The following is a 12,712-nucleotide window of genomic DNA, read 5'->3' as shown; positions in this document are numbered from 1 at the left end:
ATGCATTAACCACCATCAGAGCATTCAAAGATATGAAGACTGCCTATTCTGCAATCTAGTAAAATTTTAGTACACTGGGTTTATTGAAGTTATGGCTCAGGTTATCACTCTGAAGTCATAGTTTTTCTTTTAAATAAATGTACCAATACTTACACTGGTGATATCTTTAAAATAGCCATATGTAATACTGTTGGTCAAAAGATTTCCTCAAACTTTTTTGAAATATGTCCTCAAAATGTGTCAGAATACACTTGGGTATGTGCTCAGTTGTGTGAATTCTCATCCTTAGAGGATGAGCAAAAGCATTTAGAAACAATCTGTTAAAATAGGCAGGTAAACAAACTAGGCAATACCATTTTGAATCAAAACTGATGGTTTATTATTAATAAATGATGATGTCTCTTCATGGTGGTCATTACTTGACTCTATAAGGAATTTAAAAGAGCCTCTAAAAAAGTCCTTGAGAAACAAAGCCTACAAAACAAAGCCTATTATGGTGACAAAATGAAAAGCTATACTTCCTGTGTTACTAAGTGTTCTTACAACACAATTTTATTGCTTTATGGTCGTATTTCACAGGATGGTACACGTGTACACACACACACGCACACGCACACACATAACACACACTGTTAAATTTCATAAAAATCCTAATGCTAAGCATTCAAAATACTAAATAGTTTCTAGGTTCTAAAGTTGAACTTGAGAGTATCATAAAATTACCCTAACATATAGTACATAGGAGTATTTTAGTTACATATGAATTCTCAACTAAGTTTCATGTTACACCTGGATCCTGTCATTCTTTACCATACCTTCCCCTGAATAGTACTCCGTTGGGACAATATTTTCATCCCATATGATTTTCTCAGTTGGATATAAAGGCATCTGATTCAACTGCTGAATCTGAGAAATTCGACGTTCATGACGAGAAACCTAAAAGAACAAGTTCAGGCACAAAGTTAGAAGCATCCTTTTTTTTTTAATCAAAATAACTTATGGAGAAATTCACCAAAAGTATGGAATGAGAAGTTTCATGTCTTGCAGATACTGTAGTACTTAATGAGAGATCTAGTTCCCTTATCCCACATCTTCCCCATAATGAAAGAAAAAGGAGGTATCCATCGTGACGGTCTTCTGAATCAGACAGAGGAGAGCTCAACTCCAGTCCCGCTACCTCTGAGCTATGTAAAAGCTGGGCACGTCACTCCAGCCTCCCTGGCCTTAGTTTCTTTTCAGTGAAGAAGATAAAATGTCAGTCACCTCTCGGGTTTCTATGAAAAGGAAATGAAATACTGAAAAATAGTGTCAAAGTGCTTGGCACACACCAAGATCTCCAGCACCATAGCACTCAGCAGTGGTTTATGTGAGAAAACAGGGAGCCCTAAGTCCTAGGGGATGGTTTTCACTCTTCTACTAACTTGCTAAACAATGTGGGAAAGTCTGTTACTAACCTGGCCTAATTTGTAGTGTTAGAGTTAGACTTGATGATCTCTACGTACCCTTCCATTGTTTTTGTTGTTGTTGTTTGTTTATTTATTTATTTATTTTTTATTTTTATTTTTGTATTTTTCTGAAGCTAGAAACAGGGAGAGACAGTCAGACAGACTCCCGCATGCACCTGACCGGGATCCACCCGGCACGCCCAACAGGGGGTAACGCTCTGCCCACCAGGGGGCAATGCTCTGCCGCGACCAGAACCACTCTAGCGCCTGGGGCAGAGGCCAAGGAGCCATCCCCAGCGCCCGGGCCATCTTTGCTCCAATGGAGCCTCGGCTGCGGGAGGGGAAGGGAGAGACAGAGAGGAAGGAGAGGGGGAGGGGTGGAGAAGCAGATGGGCGCTTCTCCTGTGTGCCCTGGCCGGGAATCGACCCAGGGACTTCTGCACGCCAGGCCGACACTCTACCACTGAGCCAACCGGCCAGGGCCCCCTTCCATTGTTAATATTAGAGTGTTTTATTTCAAATACTGAAATAAGTTTATTGCATAATTAACAGATGCTAAAATAATGATATATTAGAAAAATGTGTCACATTCTCCTCAGCAGAGACAATATTAGTTTAGGAAAGAAGATAGTGTGTTATCACTTAAATAATTGCATATTTCACCTTTTAAATCATAATTAGAAGAATTCAAAGCCTGAGGAAATCCTTTATTAGAAGGAAATATGAAAGAAAATAAACAATACTGGAGCCTATAAATTTTAAAAGTTGTTTTCCTTTGGCATAACAATTTAAATTTTAAAGATGAAATTTTAGCTGTAAGACTCTAAAAAGGAAAAGAATCAACTTCATACTCAGAATTATTTTCCATTAGAAAAACTCCTGGAAAAATCCTTGTTTCTTTCCATAGTAAGGAGTTATTATTAATCCCCAAAACCTGACTTATAAGAGATTTTACATTGCTAGGAAATAGGACAAGGACTTTTTAGAAAGCACTTGTAGTCAGAGAAAATGAAAAAGTGATTCATAAGAAGGCAAAGATGATGACCCAGGACACATATTTCAAGTAAATACGTTGATAAAAAGTATTTTCCATACAGGAATTAATTTCAAACCCTTCCCACTTCTCTCCAAACGGCACTTACCCACCTGTCACCAGGCTTAAAACATCTGCTACAAGTCACTCCCTGTTATTCCCCCAAACCAGCATGTCATCTTTCTTTCTACAGTAAAGGATTATCCTTCATGCCCTACATTAAAAGTATCAGCTATACTGTATTTTTCGCTCCATAAGACGCATTTCCCCCACCTAAAAGTGGAGGGGAAAATGCCCGTGTGTCTTATGGAGCAAAACATATGATATTTTATTAAATATTTTAACACACCATTTGGTTCAGAATATTCTTTTTCTTTTCTTTTTTTTTTAATATTTTATTTATTGATGGATTTTCTTTTTTTTTTTAGAGAGGAGTGAGAAAGAGAGAGAAGGGGGAGGAGCAGGAAGCATCAACTCCCATATGTGCCTTGACCAGGCAAGCCCAAGGTTTCGAACCGGCAACCTCAGTGTTCCAGGTCGACGCTTTATCCCACTGCGCCACCACAGGTCAGGCCAGAATATTCTTTTTCTTATTATCCTCCTTAAAACCCTAGGTGTGTCTTATGGTCAGGTGCGTCTTACGGAGCGAAAAACACAGTAGGTCACAAACCCACGTGCCCATTATTGTTCCAGGTTATATGTATACATACATCCACTGTGTACATTTGTATAGGTATAGAAAAAGTCTAAAACATATAAAAACAACGCAATTTTCTGGCAGTCAGGAAACAAAAATTAAAACAAGCTATTTTTTTAGCCATGAAACTGGCAAAAATTGGGATGACTCATAACATCTAATGTTAGTAAGAGCTTCAGTAGACATCTTTAATACATTGTTGGGGGGAACATATACCTTCTAGAGGATAATATGGCTGCATCTTTTATTTTTTAAATAAGCAAATGTTTCAGCCCTGGTCAGGTGGCTCAGTGAATAAAGCGCCGACCCAGCTTGCCAGAGGTTGTGGGTTTGACCCCAAGTCAGGGCACATATGAGAAGCAATCAGTGAGGGCACAACTAAATGGAACAATTAAGCGAAATGAGTTAAAGCATCTCTCACTCCTTCTCTTTCCCATTCTCTCTCAAATCAATGGAAATTTTTTAAAATTTAAATAAGCATACACTTCAATAATTTCACTTCTAGGTATGTCCCTAAATGTCTACCTACAGGCACAGAGAGGCACGTACAAGGACTGCTTCATTATTTGTCATTGTAAACACTGCAAACAAACTAAATTTTCATAGTAGAAATATGATTAGATACTCATCCATTTTATGGAGAATTTTGCTAAAGTTAAAAATAAAATATATCTCCTTCCCTCAATTTTGCTATGAACCTAAAACTGCATTAAAAAATAGAACTTTATCTAAAAAAAAGTATTAGTTTGAGGTTAAAGCCCTCATTTCCCAAAATGATTGAGAAATTCCTTCAAGTTCTTAAACCACTAAGTTACTGGTAACTTTATTTCTAAGCATTGCTAAATTGTCTAGTGATAAACGTACGGCTTAAAAAAAAGGTATAGCTTAATATTCATATTCCAGAAGCCGTATTTAAAGAACAGTGTGTAACTGTGGCCTCTTAAAAGCAGGAAAGTGTCAGTCATCTATGTGTCCCCAAAGCCTGACTCCATATCTAACATACATGTATTTAGACATGTTAGCATGGAATAAATTCATGCCATACAGAAGTTTTAAGAGGTAAAAAGATTTGAAAACAGAAATCTAAGATGAGAAAAGAAAGATAAAACTAAAAAATATAACTTCCAAAGAGTAAATGATCTTATTTTTAGCCTGGAAAAAAAAATCTGTACCAATATACATCTTTAAGAATGATTCAAAAAGGTAGGGAAGACCACATGCAAAATTCAGAGAACGTTAATATGTATTTACCAGCAATTCTAGAAGAAATTCTTTATCAAAAGTTGTATCTTCATTTTTAGGAAGAGTTGGTAACAAGCAGAGGTATGATGCCACCTGGTGGAGTGTACTTGAACTGCAGAATAGAAATCAGTCAAATCAAAATACTTTATTAACAACTTACTTAATTTCTGAAATATGTAATTTTATAGATTGCTTAAAAAGTTTTACCTAGAAAATATAATCCCATGACATGAGAAGCAAATATAAAATATCAAAATGTATAAAATCAAAGTTAAACTCCTAATAGAGGGTTCTCAAAATGTCTTCTGATAACCTCCCACAGCCTTTCAGGGGATGTGTATGGATGCTTTCTTTTCTCTTTTTCTTTTAGTGAAAGAAAGAAAGAGAGAGAGAGAGAGGAAAAGAGAGAGATGAGAAGCGTCACTCATAGTTGTGGCACTTTAGTTATTCATTGATTTCTTTCTCATATGTGCCTTGATTAGGGGGGCTCCAGCCGAGCCAGTGATCCCCTTGCTCAAGCCAGCGACCTTGGACTTCAGGCCAGCGACCACGGGGTTGTCTATGATCCCACACTCAAGCTGGCGACCTCGGGGTTTCACACCTGGATCCTCAGCATCTCAGGCCGACACTCTATCTACTGCGCCACTGCCTGGTCAGGCTGGACAACGTATTTTTATATTAATGCTAAAACATTATTTTCTTCACTGTCTTTACATAAACAGTGACAATGCAAAAGCCATAGTGGGTAAAACTGCTGGCATGGATCAGGGTAGTGGCACCAACCAGAACTATAGGTAGCCATCCCATTCTTCATGCCACAGGCAGTTTTCAAAAAAAACAACACAAAAAGCCAGTTTTAAGAACTTCCTTGATGAAGCAGTTATTAAACTTAGATCCTTGAGGGTATTTTAAAAATTCTGTGTGACAAAAAGGGAAGTGTACATTTTGCACCCAATGTTCACTTGAAAGAACTAACAAATGATGGTTATTTATTCAGACTTGAATAAATGGCTTGAAAAAATTTTAATTTGAATGAAATAAAACCGACAGTATTTGTTGCTGAAGATAAAATTTAAATTTCAAAATGAAAAACTGGCATTTTGGGAAATCTGCGTTTGCCACTATGGGCTTGACAGCTGTCCGCACCAGGAGTAGTTCAGTCACCCACACCCTCTATTCCCCCCTCTCCGGCCCTGGCTCTCAATCTCTGTAACTGTCCTCTGTCCAGGTCAAGGAAGTGCACTCATACATTACGAGGCCTTTTGACAGTGGTTGTTTTCACTCAGCATAATGCATCTGAGATCCACCCACATTTTGTATCTTTTTATTGCTGAGTAATAGTCCATTGTAGGTATATATATCACAGTATGTTTATTCATTTTCCAATTAAAGGATATTTGCGTATTCTAGTTTTTGACAACTGTAAATAAAGCCACTATATATATTTCTGTAGATTTTTGTGTGAATATAAATTTTCATTTCTCTTGGGCATGTCTGTGAGAACACTACATCATACAGTACCTGCATGCTTAAGTTGACAAGAAATTGTCGAAATTTTCTAAAGTGTCACTGCCATTTTGAATTCCCATCAGGAATGTGTGATTTTATATGTGGACTCTAATAAAAAAAGAGGCTCATAGATACAGAGAACAGACTGATGGTTGCCTAAGGGGAGGAGGTCAGGGGCTGATAGGGCATTAAGATACAAACTTCCAGTTCATAAACAGATCACAGGGATGTTGTACAGCATGATAGCTATAGTTAACAATGTGGTATTACATACTTGAAAGTTGCTGGGGGTAGATACTAAAAGTTCTCATCAAAAGGGAAAAAATCCTGTAACTATGCATGGTAACAGATGCTAACCAGACTTACTGTGGTGATCACTTTGAATTCTATACCAATATCCAAGCATTATGTTGTATACCTATAACTAACGTAATGTTGTATGTCAATCATATCTCAATTAAAATTTTTTTTAATGTTAGGGCTCAGAAAGCAGACTACCTTGGTTCAAATCCTATCTGCCATTTACTATGTGTCTTAGGTGTTACTTAACTATTCTATGCCTCAGCTACTTCACATGGAAGATGATACCTACTCCTCTCACATGAATATTTTCAAGATTAAGTTATTTATATATTTAGCGGAGTACTCACCATATAGTAAACAAATGTATGCTATTTAACTTTCTTTGTGTGTGTGATTGACAGAGACAGAGAAAGACAGAAACAGATAGGCTGTATGCTATGAAAAATATAAATTTTACCAAGAAAAGGAGATGAATAATTATATATAAGTGACTCAAAGATATAAAATGCTAGAGAGAAGCACTAGCTCTACTTGTCAATAAATAGGGCCATAAGAACCATTACCTAAATGTAGCGCAAAATTGATTACAAGAAAATTAAAATTTAGTTTTTCTTTCATGCTGCCTTACCTAAGAGGACCAAAATATTTGACCAAGGATTCCCGAGTGTCTACTTCTGCCACGTTAGAGAGGGCAAAATCGTAGAGTTCAGGGAAATGTGCAAAAGCAGCTCTCTAGAGAAGAACAGAAAGAAAAAGAAGCAATGATTAATGTCTATGCATTAATACAATCAACTACAATTATATACTCTATAATGAAAATATTTTTTAAAATATTAATGCACTTGGTTTTTTTATGCTTCTTTTATGTGACCTCTGCCTTAGTCAGCCAAAGTGTTCATTCAATACAATGTGAAAAAACTAGAATTGTTCTAGGAGGAATGCATAAATCAAGAAGTCAATGTTCAGTTTTTTGTTTCTAAACTTGTAGTACTCTGAATGTACAGGAAGGCCAGCTTCATTGATAGGAGAGGAGAAAGACAAAACACTTTATCATCAAGAACTGGCCTAACAAAACTAGAAGAAAATTTAGTTTTCAAGGAAAATTCCCACTAAAATGACAGCTTGAGGGAGAGGCCAAAAGCACAGCGTGCTCGAGTCCTGCTTCAATTTGGAACGCAGGAAAGAGAGGGCCTCCCGGTGCTCCCCGCCCACACAGATAAGCTGCAGGAAAACAGAGAGAGCGGCACTGTGCTGATCGGACAGGAGACCTGAGATACAATCCCTCGTCTTCCTTGATGCCCATGTGGCAGAGAGGATCCAGAGCAGGGGTCCCCAAACTACGGCCCTCGGGCTGCATGCGGCCCCGAGGCCATTTATCTGGCCCCCGCCGCACTTCCGGAAGGGGCACCTCTGTCATTGGTGGTCAGTGAGAGGAGCACATTGACCATCTCATTAGCCAAAAGCAGGCCCATAGTTCCCATTGAAATACTGGTCAGTTTGTTGATTTAAATTTACTTGTTCTTTATTTTAAATATTGTATTTGTTCCCGTTTTGTTTTTTTACTTTAAAATAAGATATGTGCAGTGTGCATAGGGATTTGTTCATAGTTTTTTTTATAGTCCGGCCCTCCAACGGTCTGAGGGACAGTGAATTGGCCCCCTGTGTAAAAACTCTGGGGACCCCTGATCCAGAGGGTTTCATGTGCCCCAGAGTGGATCATGCAGAAGGTTGCCAAGGTTATGAATGAGCATGTCATGGATTACTACAGACAATGGCAAAATGACCCCACAACCCAAACCTGAAGAGTGAGCTACGCTAGGAAATGAATGAGAATCAGCTCTCAGCAGAGGTTTAGCACCGTCGAAAACAAAGTTGGGCCTCGCCACCTGGGGGACAGCCAAGCTCTCGTGAGCAGCCATCATGCCTCGCCTGTGCCAGGAGAACAGACCACATGCCCTGTCAGCTGTGGTCACTCAAAGGCTAACGAAGAAGGACAAGAACAGTAACGCTCTGAGAAAAGCATGTCAAGACATCTGAGCCGGGACAGTGCAGGTCACTCCCTTCCAGTGAGGCTAGCTGCCTCCACGCACCCAGATGCCATGGGAAAAAGGGAGGGAGTGAAACTGATTATGAAAGACAATTGAACTTAAGTTTGACTGAGTCTTTACCCAAAAAATGACTTTTTAGAATGGAAAGAACTGAATTACTTTACACTGACCAATAAAAGCTTCTTTCTGCCCCCAGAGGAAATGGCGCGCAAGAGGAAGATGAGATCAGTAATAGAACGAGGGGACAGTTTTCACATCCGAGCTGTGTTGGTAAATTTCATTACCGGTGTTTATCTGTAAAATGTACTAAATGTTTATTCTGCCTTGTCCAATGCTGAAATATCTTCTTTCATAATAAAAAACTGATACTTAAATGTACTACATTGGCCCAGTAACTAATATTTCCAATTGTCAAATTTCAGTATGTGATTCTCAGGATGAGGCGTATGAAAGAAAGCCATTTTTTTTTTCATGAACTCAAAATTCAAGATGAAAACAGTATTAAATTAATACCTTTTCTATTTGTACTATACAAATCCCAATTTATTCATGAGCTGACTTGCTGGAGTAGAAGCAAAGGCTACCATGCGTCCAGTTACCTGCAAAGAAGTAATTCTGTCATAGTGAATTGTAGTCATCTCGTTCTCTGTCAGAGCATTCCCGGTCTGGTCATTAATCTCAAAACCCGTATAGAACTTAAGCATGTCCAAAAGCTGAAAGGATACATCTAAATTAGTCAACTGTGTGAAATAAGAGCCCGAAAACATGAACAAACACTATTTATTACAAATAATAAATAAGTCATTTACCTTCTCAGAGGTGCTGGAAAACTTTGTAATATAAACAGTGCAACAAACATTTCAGAGTATGTCCAAATGTGTTTTATTTATATAAGAATAGGCATGTATGTGCCTTGTGAATAAATCGCTGTTTATTTCATACACATGGTCTACCTATACAGAGGAAAACTTAAGCTCTGATCCCAGTAATAAAGAGCATTAAGGATCTAATCAAAGGAAGGCAATCATTTTAATGAACAAACAAAAACAAAAACCGTAAATCTACTTCACTGCAAATGTATAGAACTACCACTAGAGGGAGTGCCCGACATCTTTTACTTCTGCCACAGAATTTTCTGACTGAGGGCTTGGAATTCATGATTGGAGATGCTTTTCTCCATGTGCTGCCTCTGTGACAGAAAAACAGCAAGATGTGGAAAGCTAAATAATCTGTTTCTCTCCCGGTCTCCATAACAATCAAGCCCTTTCTTTGGCTTGGTTCCTGCTGCTAATGGAGGCCTGCTTTCCCCCTGTGGCAACAGCATCAAGAGTTCATTGGCTGGCCCTGGCCGGTTGGCTCAGCGGTAGAGCGTCAGCCTGGCGTGCGGGGGACCCGGGTTCGATTCCCGGCCAGGGCACATAGGAGAAGTGCTCATTTGCTTCTCCACACCCCCCCCCTTCCTCTCTGTCTCTCTCTTCCCCTCCCGCAGCCAAGGCTCCATTGGAGCAGGGATGGCCCGGGCGCTGGGGATGGCTCCTTGGCCTCTGCCCCAGGCGCTAGAGTGGCTCTGGTCGCGGCAGAGCGACGCCCCAGAGGGGCAGAGCATCGCCCCCTGGTGGGCGTGCCGGGTGGATCCCAGTCGGGCGCATGCGGGAGTCTGTCTGACTGTCTCTCCCCGTTTCCAACTTCAGGAAAAAAAAAAAGAGTTCATTGGCTGCTTTCACCCCAAATCTTTATTATTAATTCTAATCTATGGCATATCAGATATTAGGATTTCAGTATATTTTAATATATGAGTCAAATCACTGGGAGTTAATAAAAAAATTAAAGGAACATGCAGACACACAAAAAAGGTCTTATGATATGTAAACACATAAAAATTGTATGTCTAATTGTGATCTCATTGAAAGACAAGTGGTAAAAGTTTGTTAGAAGATTTTTCTTCTGGATGACATTATAGGAAATACAAAATCCTAACACTTCATCTTCCTGCCCCCGTCAGCAAACAGAGCGCCTGTGCCCTCAGCAGACAAGCGCACATACTCTCCACGCTAACACCTGCCTGTCACCGCCGCCTCACAGGAAGGCCATGGTTTGAGGGCATAGTTCACTTGTTATTAATATTCATCATCTGTTATAGTCCACAGTGGTTATATGGAACCAAATCACACATAATTTAGTGAAATCATAATAAAATCACATATGATTAACAAAAGGTTATATCAGTACTAGAGCCCACCTATACAAGAATGCATTCATTTTGAACATTAACACTTGATTTTACTTAAAATGACTAGTTAGAAATTGTCATTATCAACTCAATACAAAACTACTTTGTGTCATGCCCTGGTACTCCCTGTTTCAAAGCAAAGAAAAAATCGATTTAGAAATAAAAAAGTATGCATGTTCAGATAGATCAATGCTCACCTGGGAAAAAAGATGGCCATCCTCTTCCCTATGAACAAGGTTGGAAAGGTAGCAGTGAACCAAGAGGTGGCTGTCATCCAGGATGGTATTAAACCAGCGCCTTGTAGGGAGCAGGGCCTAGGAAAATACACAGCACAGCGGTCAGTCTGCAGGTTCTTTGCAGCTAGAGGTGGAAAGTACTAATATTTAACTTAGAAGTATTAATCACAACCAAAATACCTTTCAGTCTCCCAAAGACACCATGCATAAAGCAAGGCCCATGCTGTAATAAATTCAGTGTTAATATTTCTCAAAATTTACAGCACTGAAAAAAATCTCAGACACCTCAGCCAGCACTTTTCAAGAAAAACCCTATAGGAAATACCAATATTTACTATGCACTGTCTACAGATTTAAAAATGGAGCTGCTTTGAGAAAAAAGGAGGTGGGGAACCCTGAGTGGAAACTCCTCTGGTTTTCACTTCCCATAACCCCCTATGACAGTCAGCAAGACAATTCTGTGAAACGCTGACCATCAGCTTGAAAACCACTAGTCTAATGCAACACCCCCATTTTACAGGTAAGGCGGAGACCCTCAGAGGTCACAAACTGGTTACTGTAGGAGCTAGAATTTGAATAACATCTCATGAATGACTGCTACTGCAATACTCTAAACCTCATGTCAAGAAAACACCCTACCTTTCCAGATAAACTTAGGACAGAAAGAATTTTCTTTCAGTTTTTTTCATTAAAGAGGGAAAGGAAAGAAAATAAATTCAATCTGAACTACACCAACTCTGCACCTTAACTTTCCATCAGAATCTTTTACCTAATAGTATAAAAACTTTTCTTAAATATGGAACACTTCACAAATTTGCGTTGTCATCCTTGCGCAGGAGCCATGCTGACTATCTCTGTATTGTTCTGCTTCAGAGTATGTGCTGCCAAAGTGAGCGCTAAAATCTTCTTTTTAAGAGTCTTAATTTTAAGAACAGACAAACAATAGCAGCTATCCCTCTTCATCACCAGCAGGGAAATTTAAAAAGTGAGATTACTACAGAGATTGCCATGACTTCAGCCACTATTTAAAACTATGAGGTCTTGGCCAGTGGGCTCAGTGGATAGAGCATTGGCCTGGTGTGCGAAGTCCAGGGTTCAATCCCTGGTCAGGGCACACATGAGACGTGACCATCTGCTTCTCTTTCCCTCCCATTCTCCCTTCTTTCTTTCTCATCCCCTCTCGCAGCCAGTGGCTCGACTGGTTCGAGCGTCGGCCCCAGACGCTGAGGATAGCTCGGTTGATTTGGCAACGGGGGTTGCTGGGTGGATCCTGGTTGGGGAGCACACGGGAGTCTCTCTTATCTCCCGTCTTCTCACCAAAAAAACAAACAAAAAACCAAAAACTAAAAACAACCTCTATGAAGGTCTTTTAAAATGTGACAGAAAAGAAACTGACACTGCTGAAATCATGGTTAACAACTATACCAAATACTGTTTCTTTCTACAAAGAGCAGCCATCTGAAAACTTCAAGGGTGAACTGCCTTTGACTTTTTTCTCTATGACACACCTTGAAATGCATACAAACAAAAGCCAATCTGATGTGATAAAAAATATTTTACATGTAGTCATATACTTAATTTTAGCCTCCTTAATAATTATGTAACAGAAAGATCACTGCACACCTCTTACCTCTAGATCAATTATCAGTTCAATAAACCTTTCACAGTAATGAACTTTGTCCATAGTGACAGGTTCTAGGCATAATGGAGAAAACATGTTAGAATTTTCTTACTTAGGTCATTCTGTGGTACTATATGCTAAAATTTGCAGTTATTTAAACAAGGTCACTTGTCTCTTAATCATCATTTTGGACTATGGTCAGAGTAAGGACCTCACTTAGATTTCAAAAAAAGATAAGCCTTACCCTTATATTTAGCTCTACAAATATGAGAAAATGAAAAACCTAGCTTGGATCAGAAACACATTATAAAAATAAGATTTGCAAAAATATCTTTAAAAATCTGAACC

General features: G+C 39.1%; 1 protein-coding gene and 1 non-coding gene across 2 annotated transcripts in view; both read right to left on the bottom strand.

The window, feature by feature from the left end:
* Positions 1-12,712, bottom strand: part of AQR (aquarius intron-binding spliceosomal factor) — a 104,844-nt gene that overhangs the window by 61,617 nt on the left and 30,515 nt on the right. The window contains exons 10-15 of the mRNA XM_066388467.1: positions 12,374-12,438; positions 10,705-10,821; positions 8,877-8,990; positions 6,858-6,961; positions 4,427-4,529; positions 816-936 (exon numbers count right to left, since the gene is read on the bottom strand). Of these exons, the coding sequence (XP_066244564.1) occupies positions 816-936; positions 4,427-4,529; positions 6,858-6,961; positions 8,877-8,990; positions 10,705-10,821; positions 12,374-12,438 (624 nt within the window). The remainder of the gene's footprint in view (positions 1-815; positions 937-4,426; positions 4,530-6,857; positions 6,962-8,876; positions 8,991-10,704; positions 10,822-12,373; positions 12,439-12,712) is intronic.
* On the bottom strand, positions 11,534-11,640 carry LOC136377835 (U6 spliceosomal RNA). The gene has a single exon (XR_010746457.1). It is a non-coding gene; the product is annotated as a U6 spliceosomal RNA (small nuclear RNA).

Source organism: Saccopteryx leptura, chromosome 6, assembly GCF_036850995.1.
Source record: "Saccopteryx leptura isolate mSacLep1 chromosome 6, mSacLep1_pri_phased_curated, whole genome shotgun sequence".
Lineage (NCBI taxonomy): Eukaryota > Metazoa > Chordata > Mammalia > Chiroptera > Emballonuridae > Saccopteryx > Saccopteryx leptura.
Note: the sequence above shows the minus strand (reverse complement) of the source record. Positions and strands in the feature narration are given on the sequence as shown.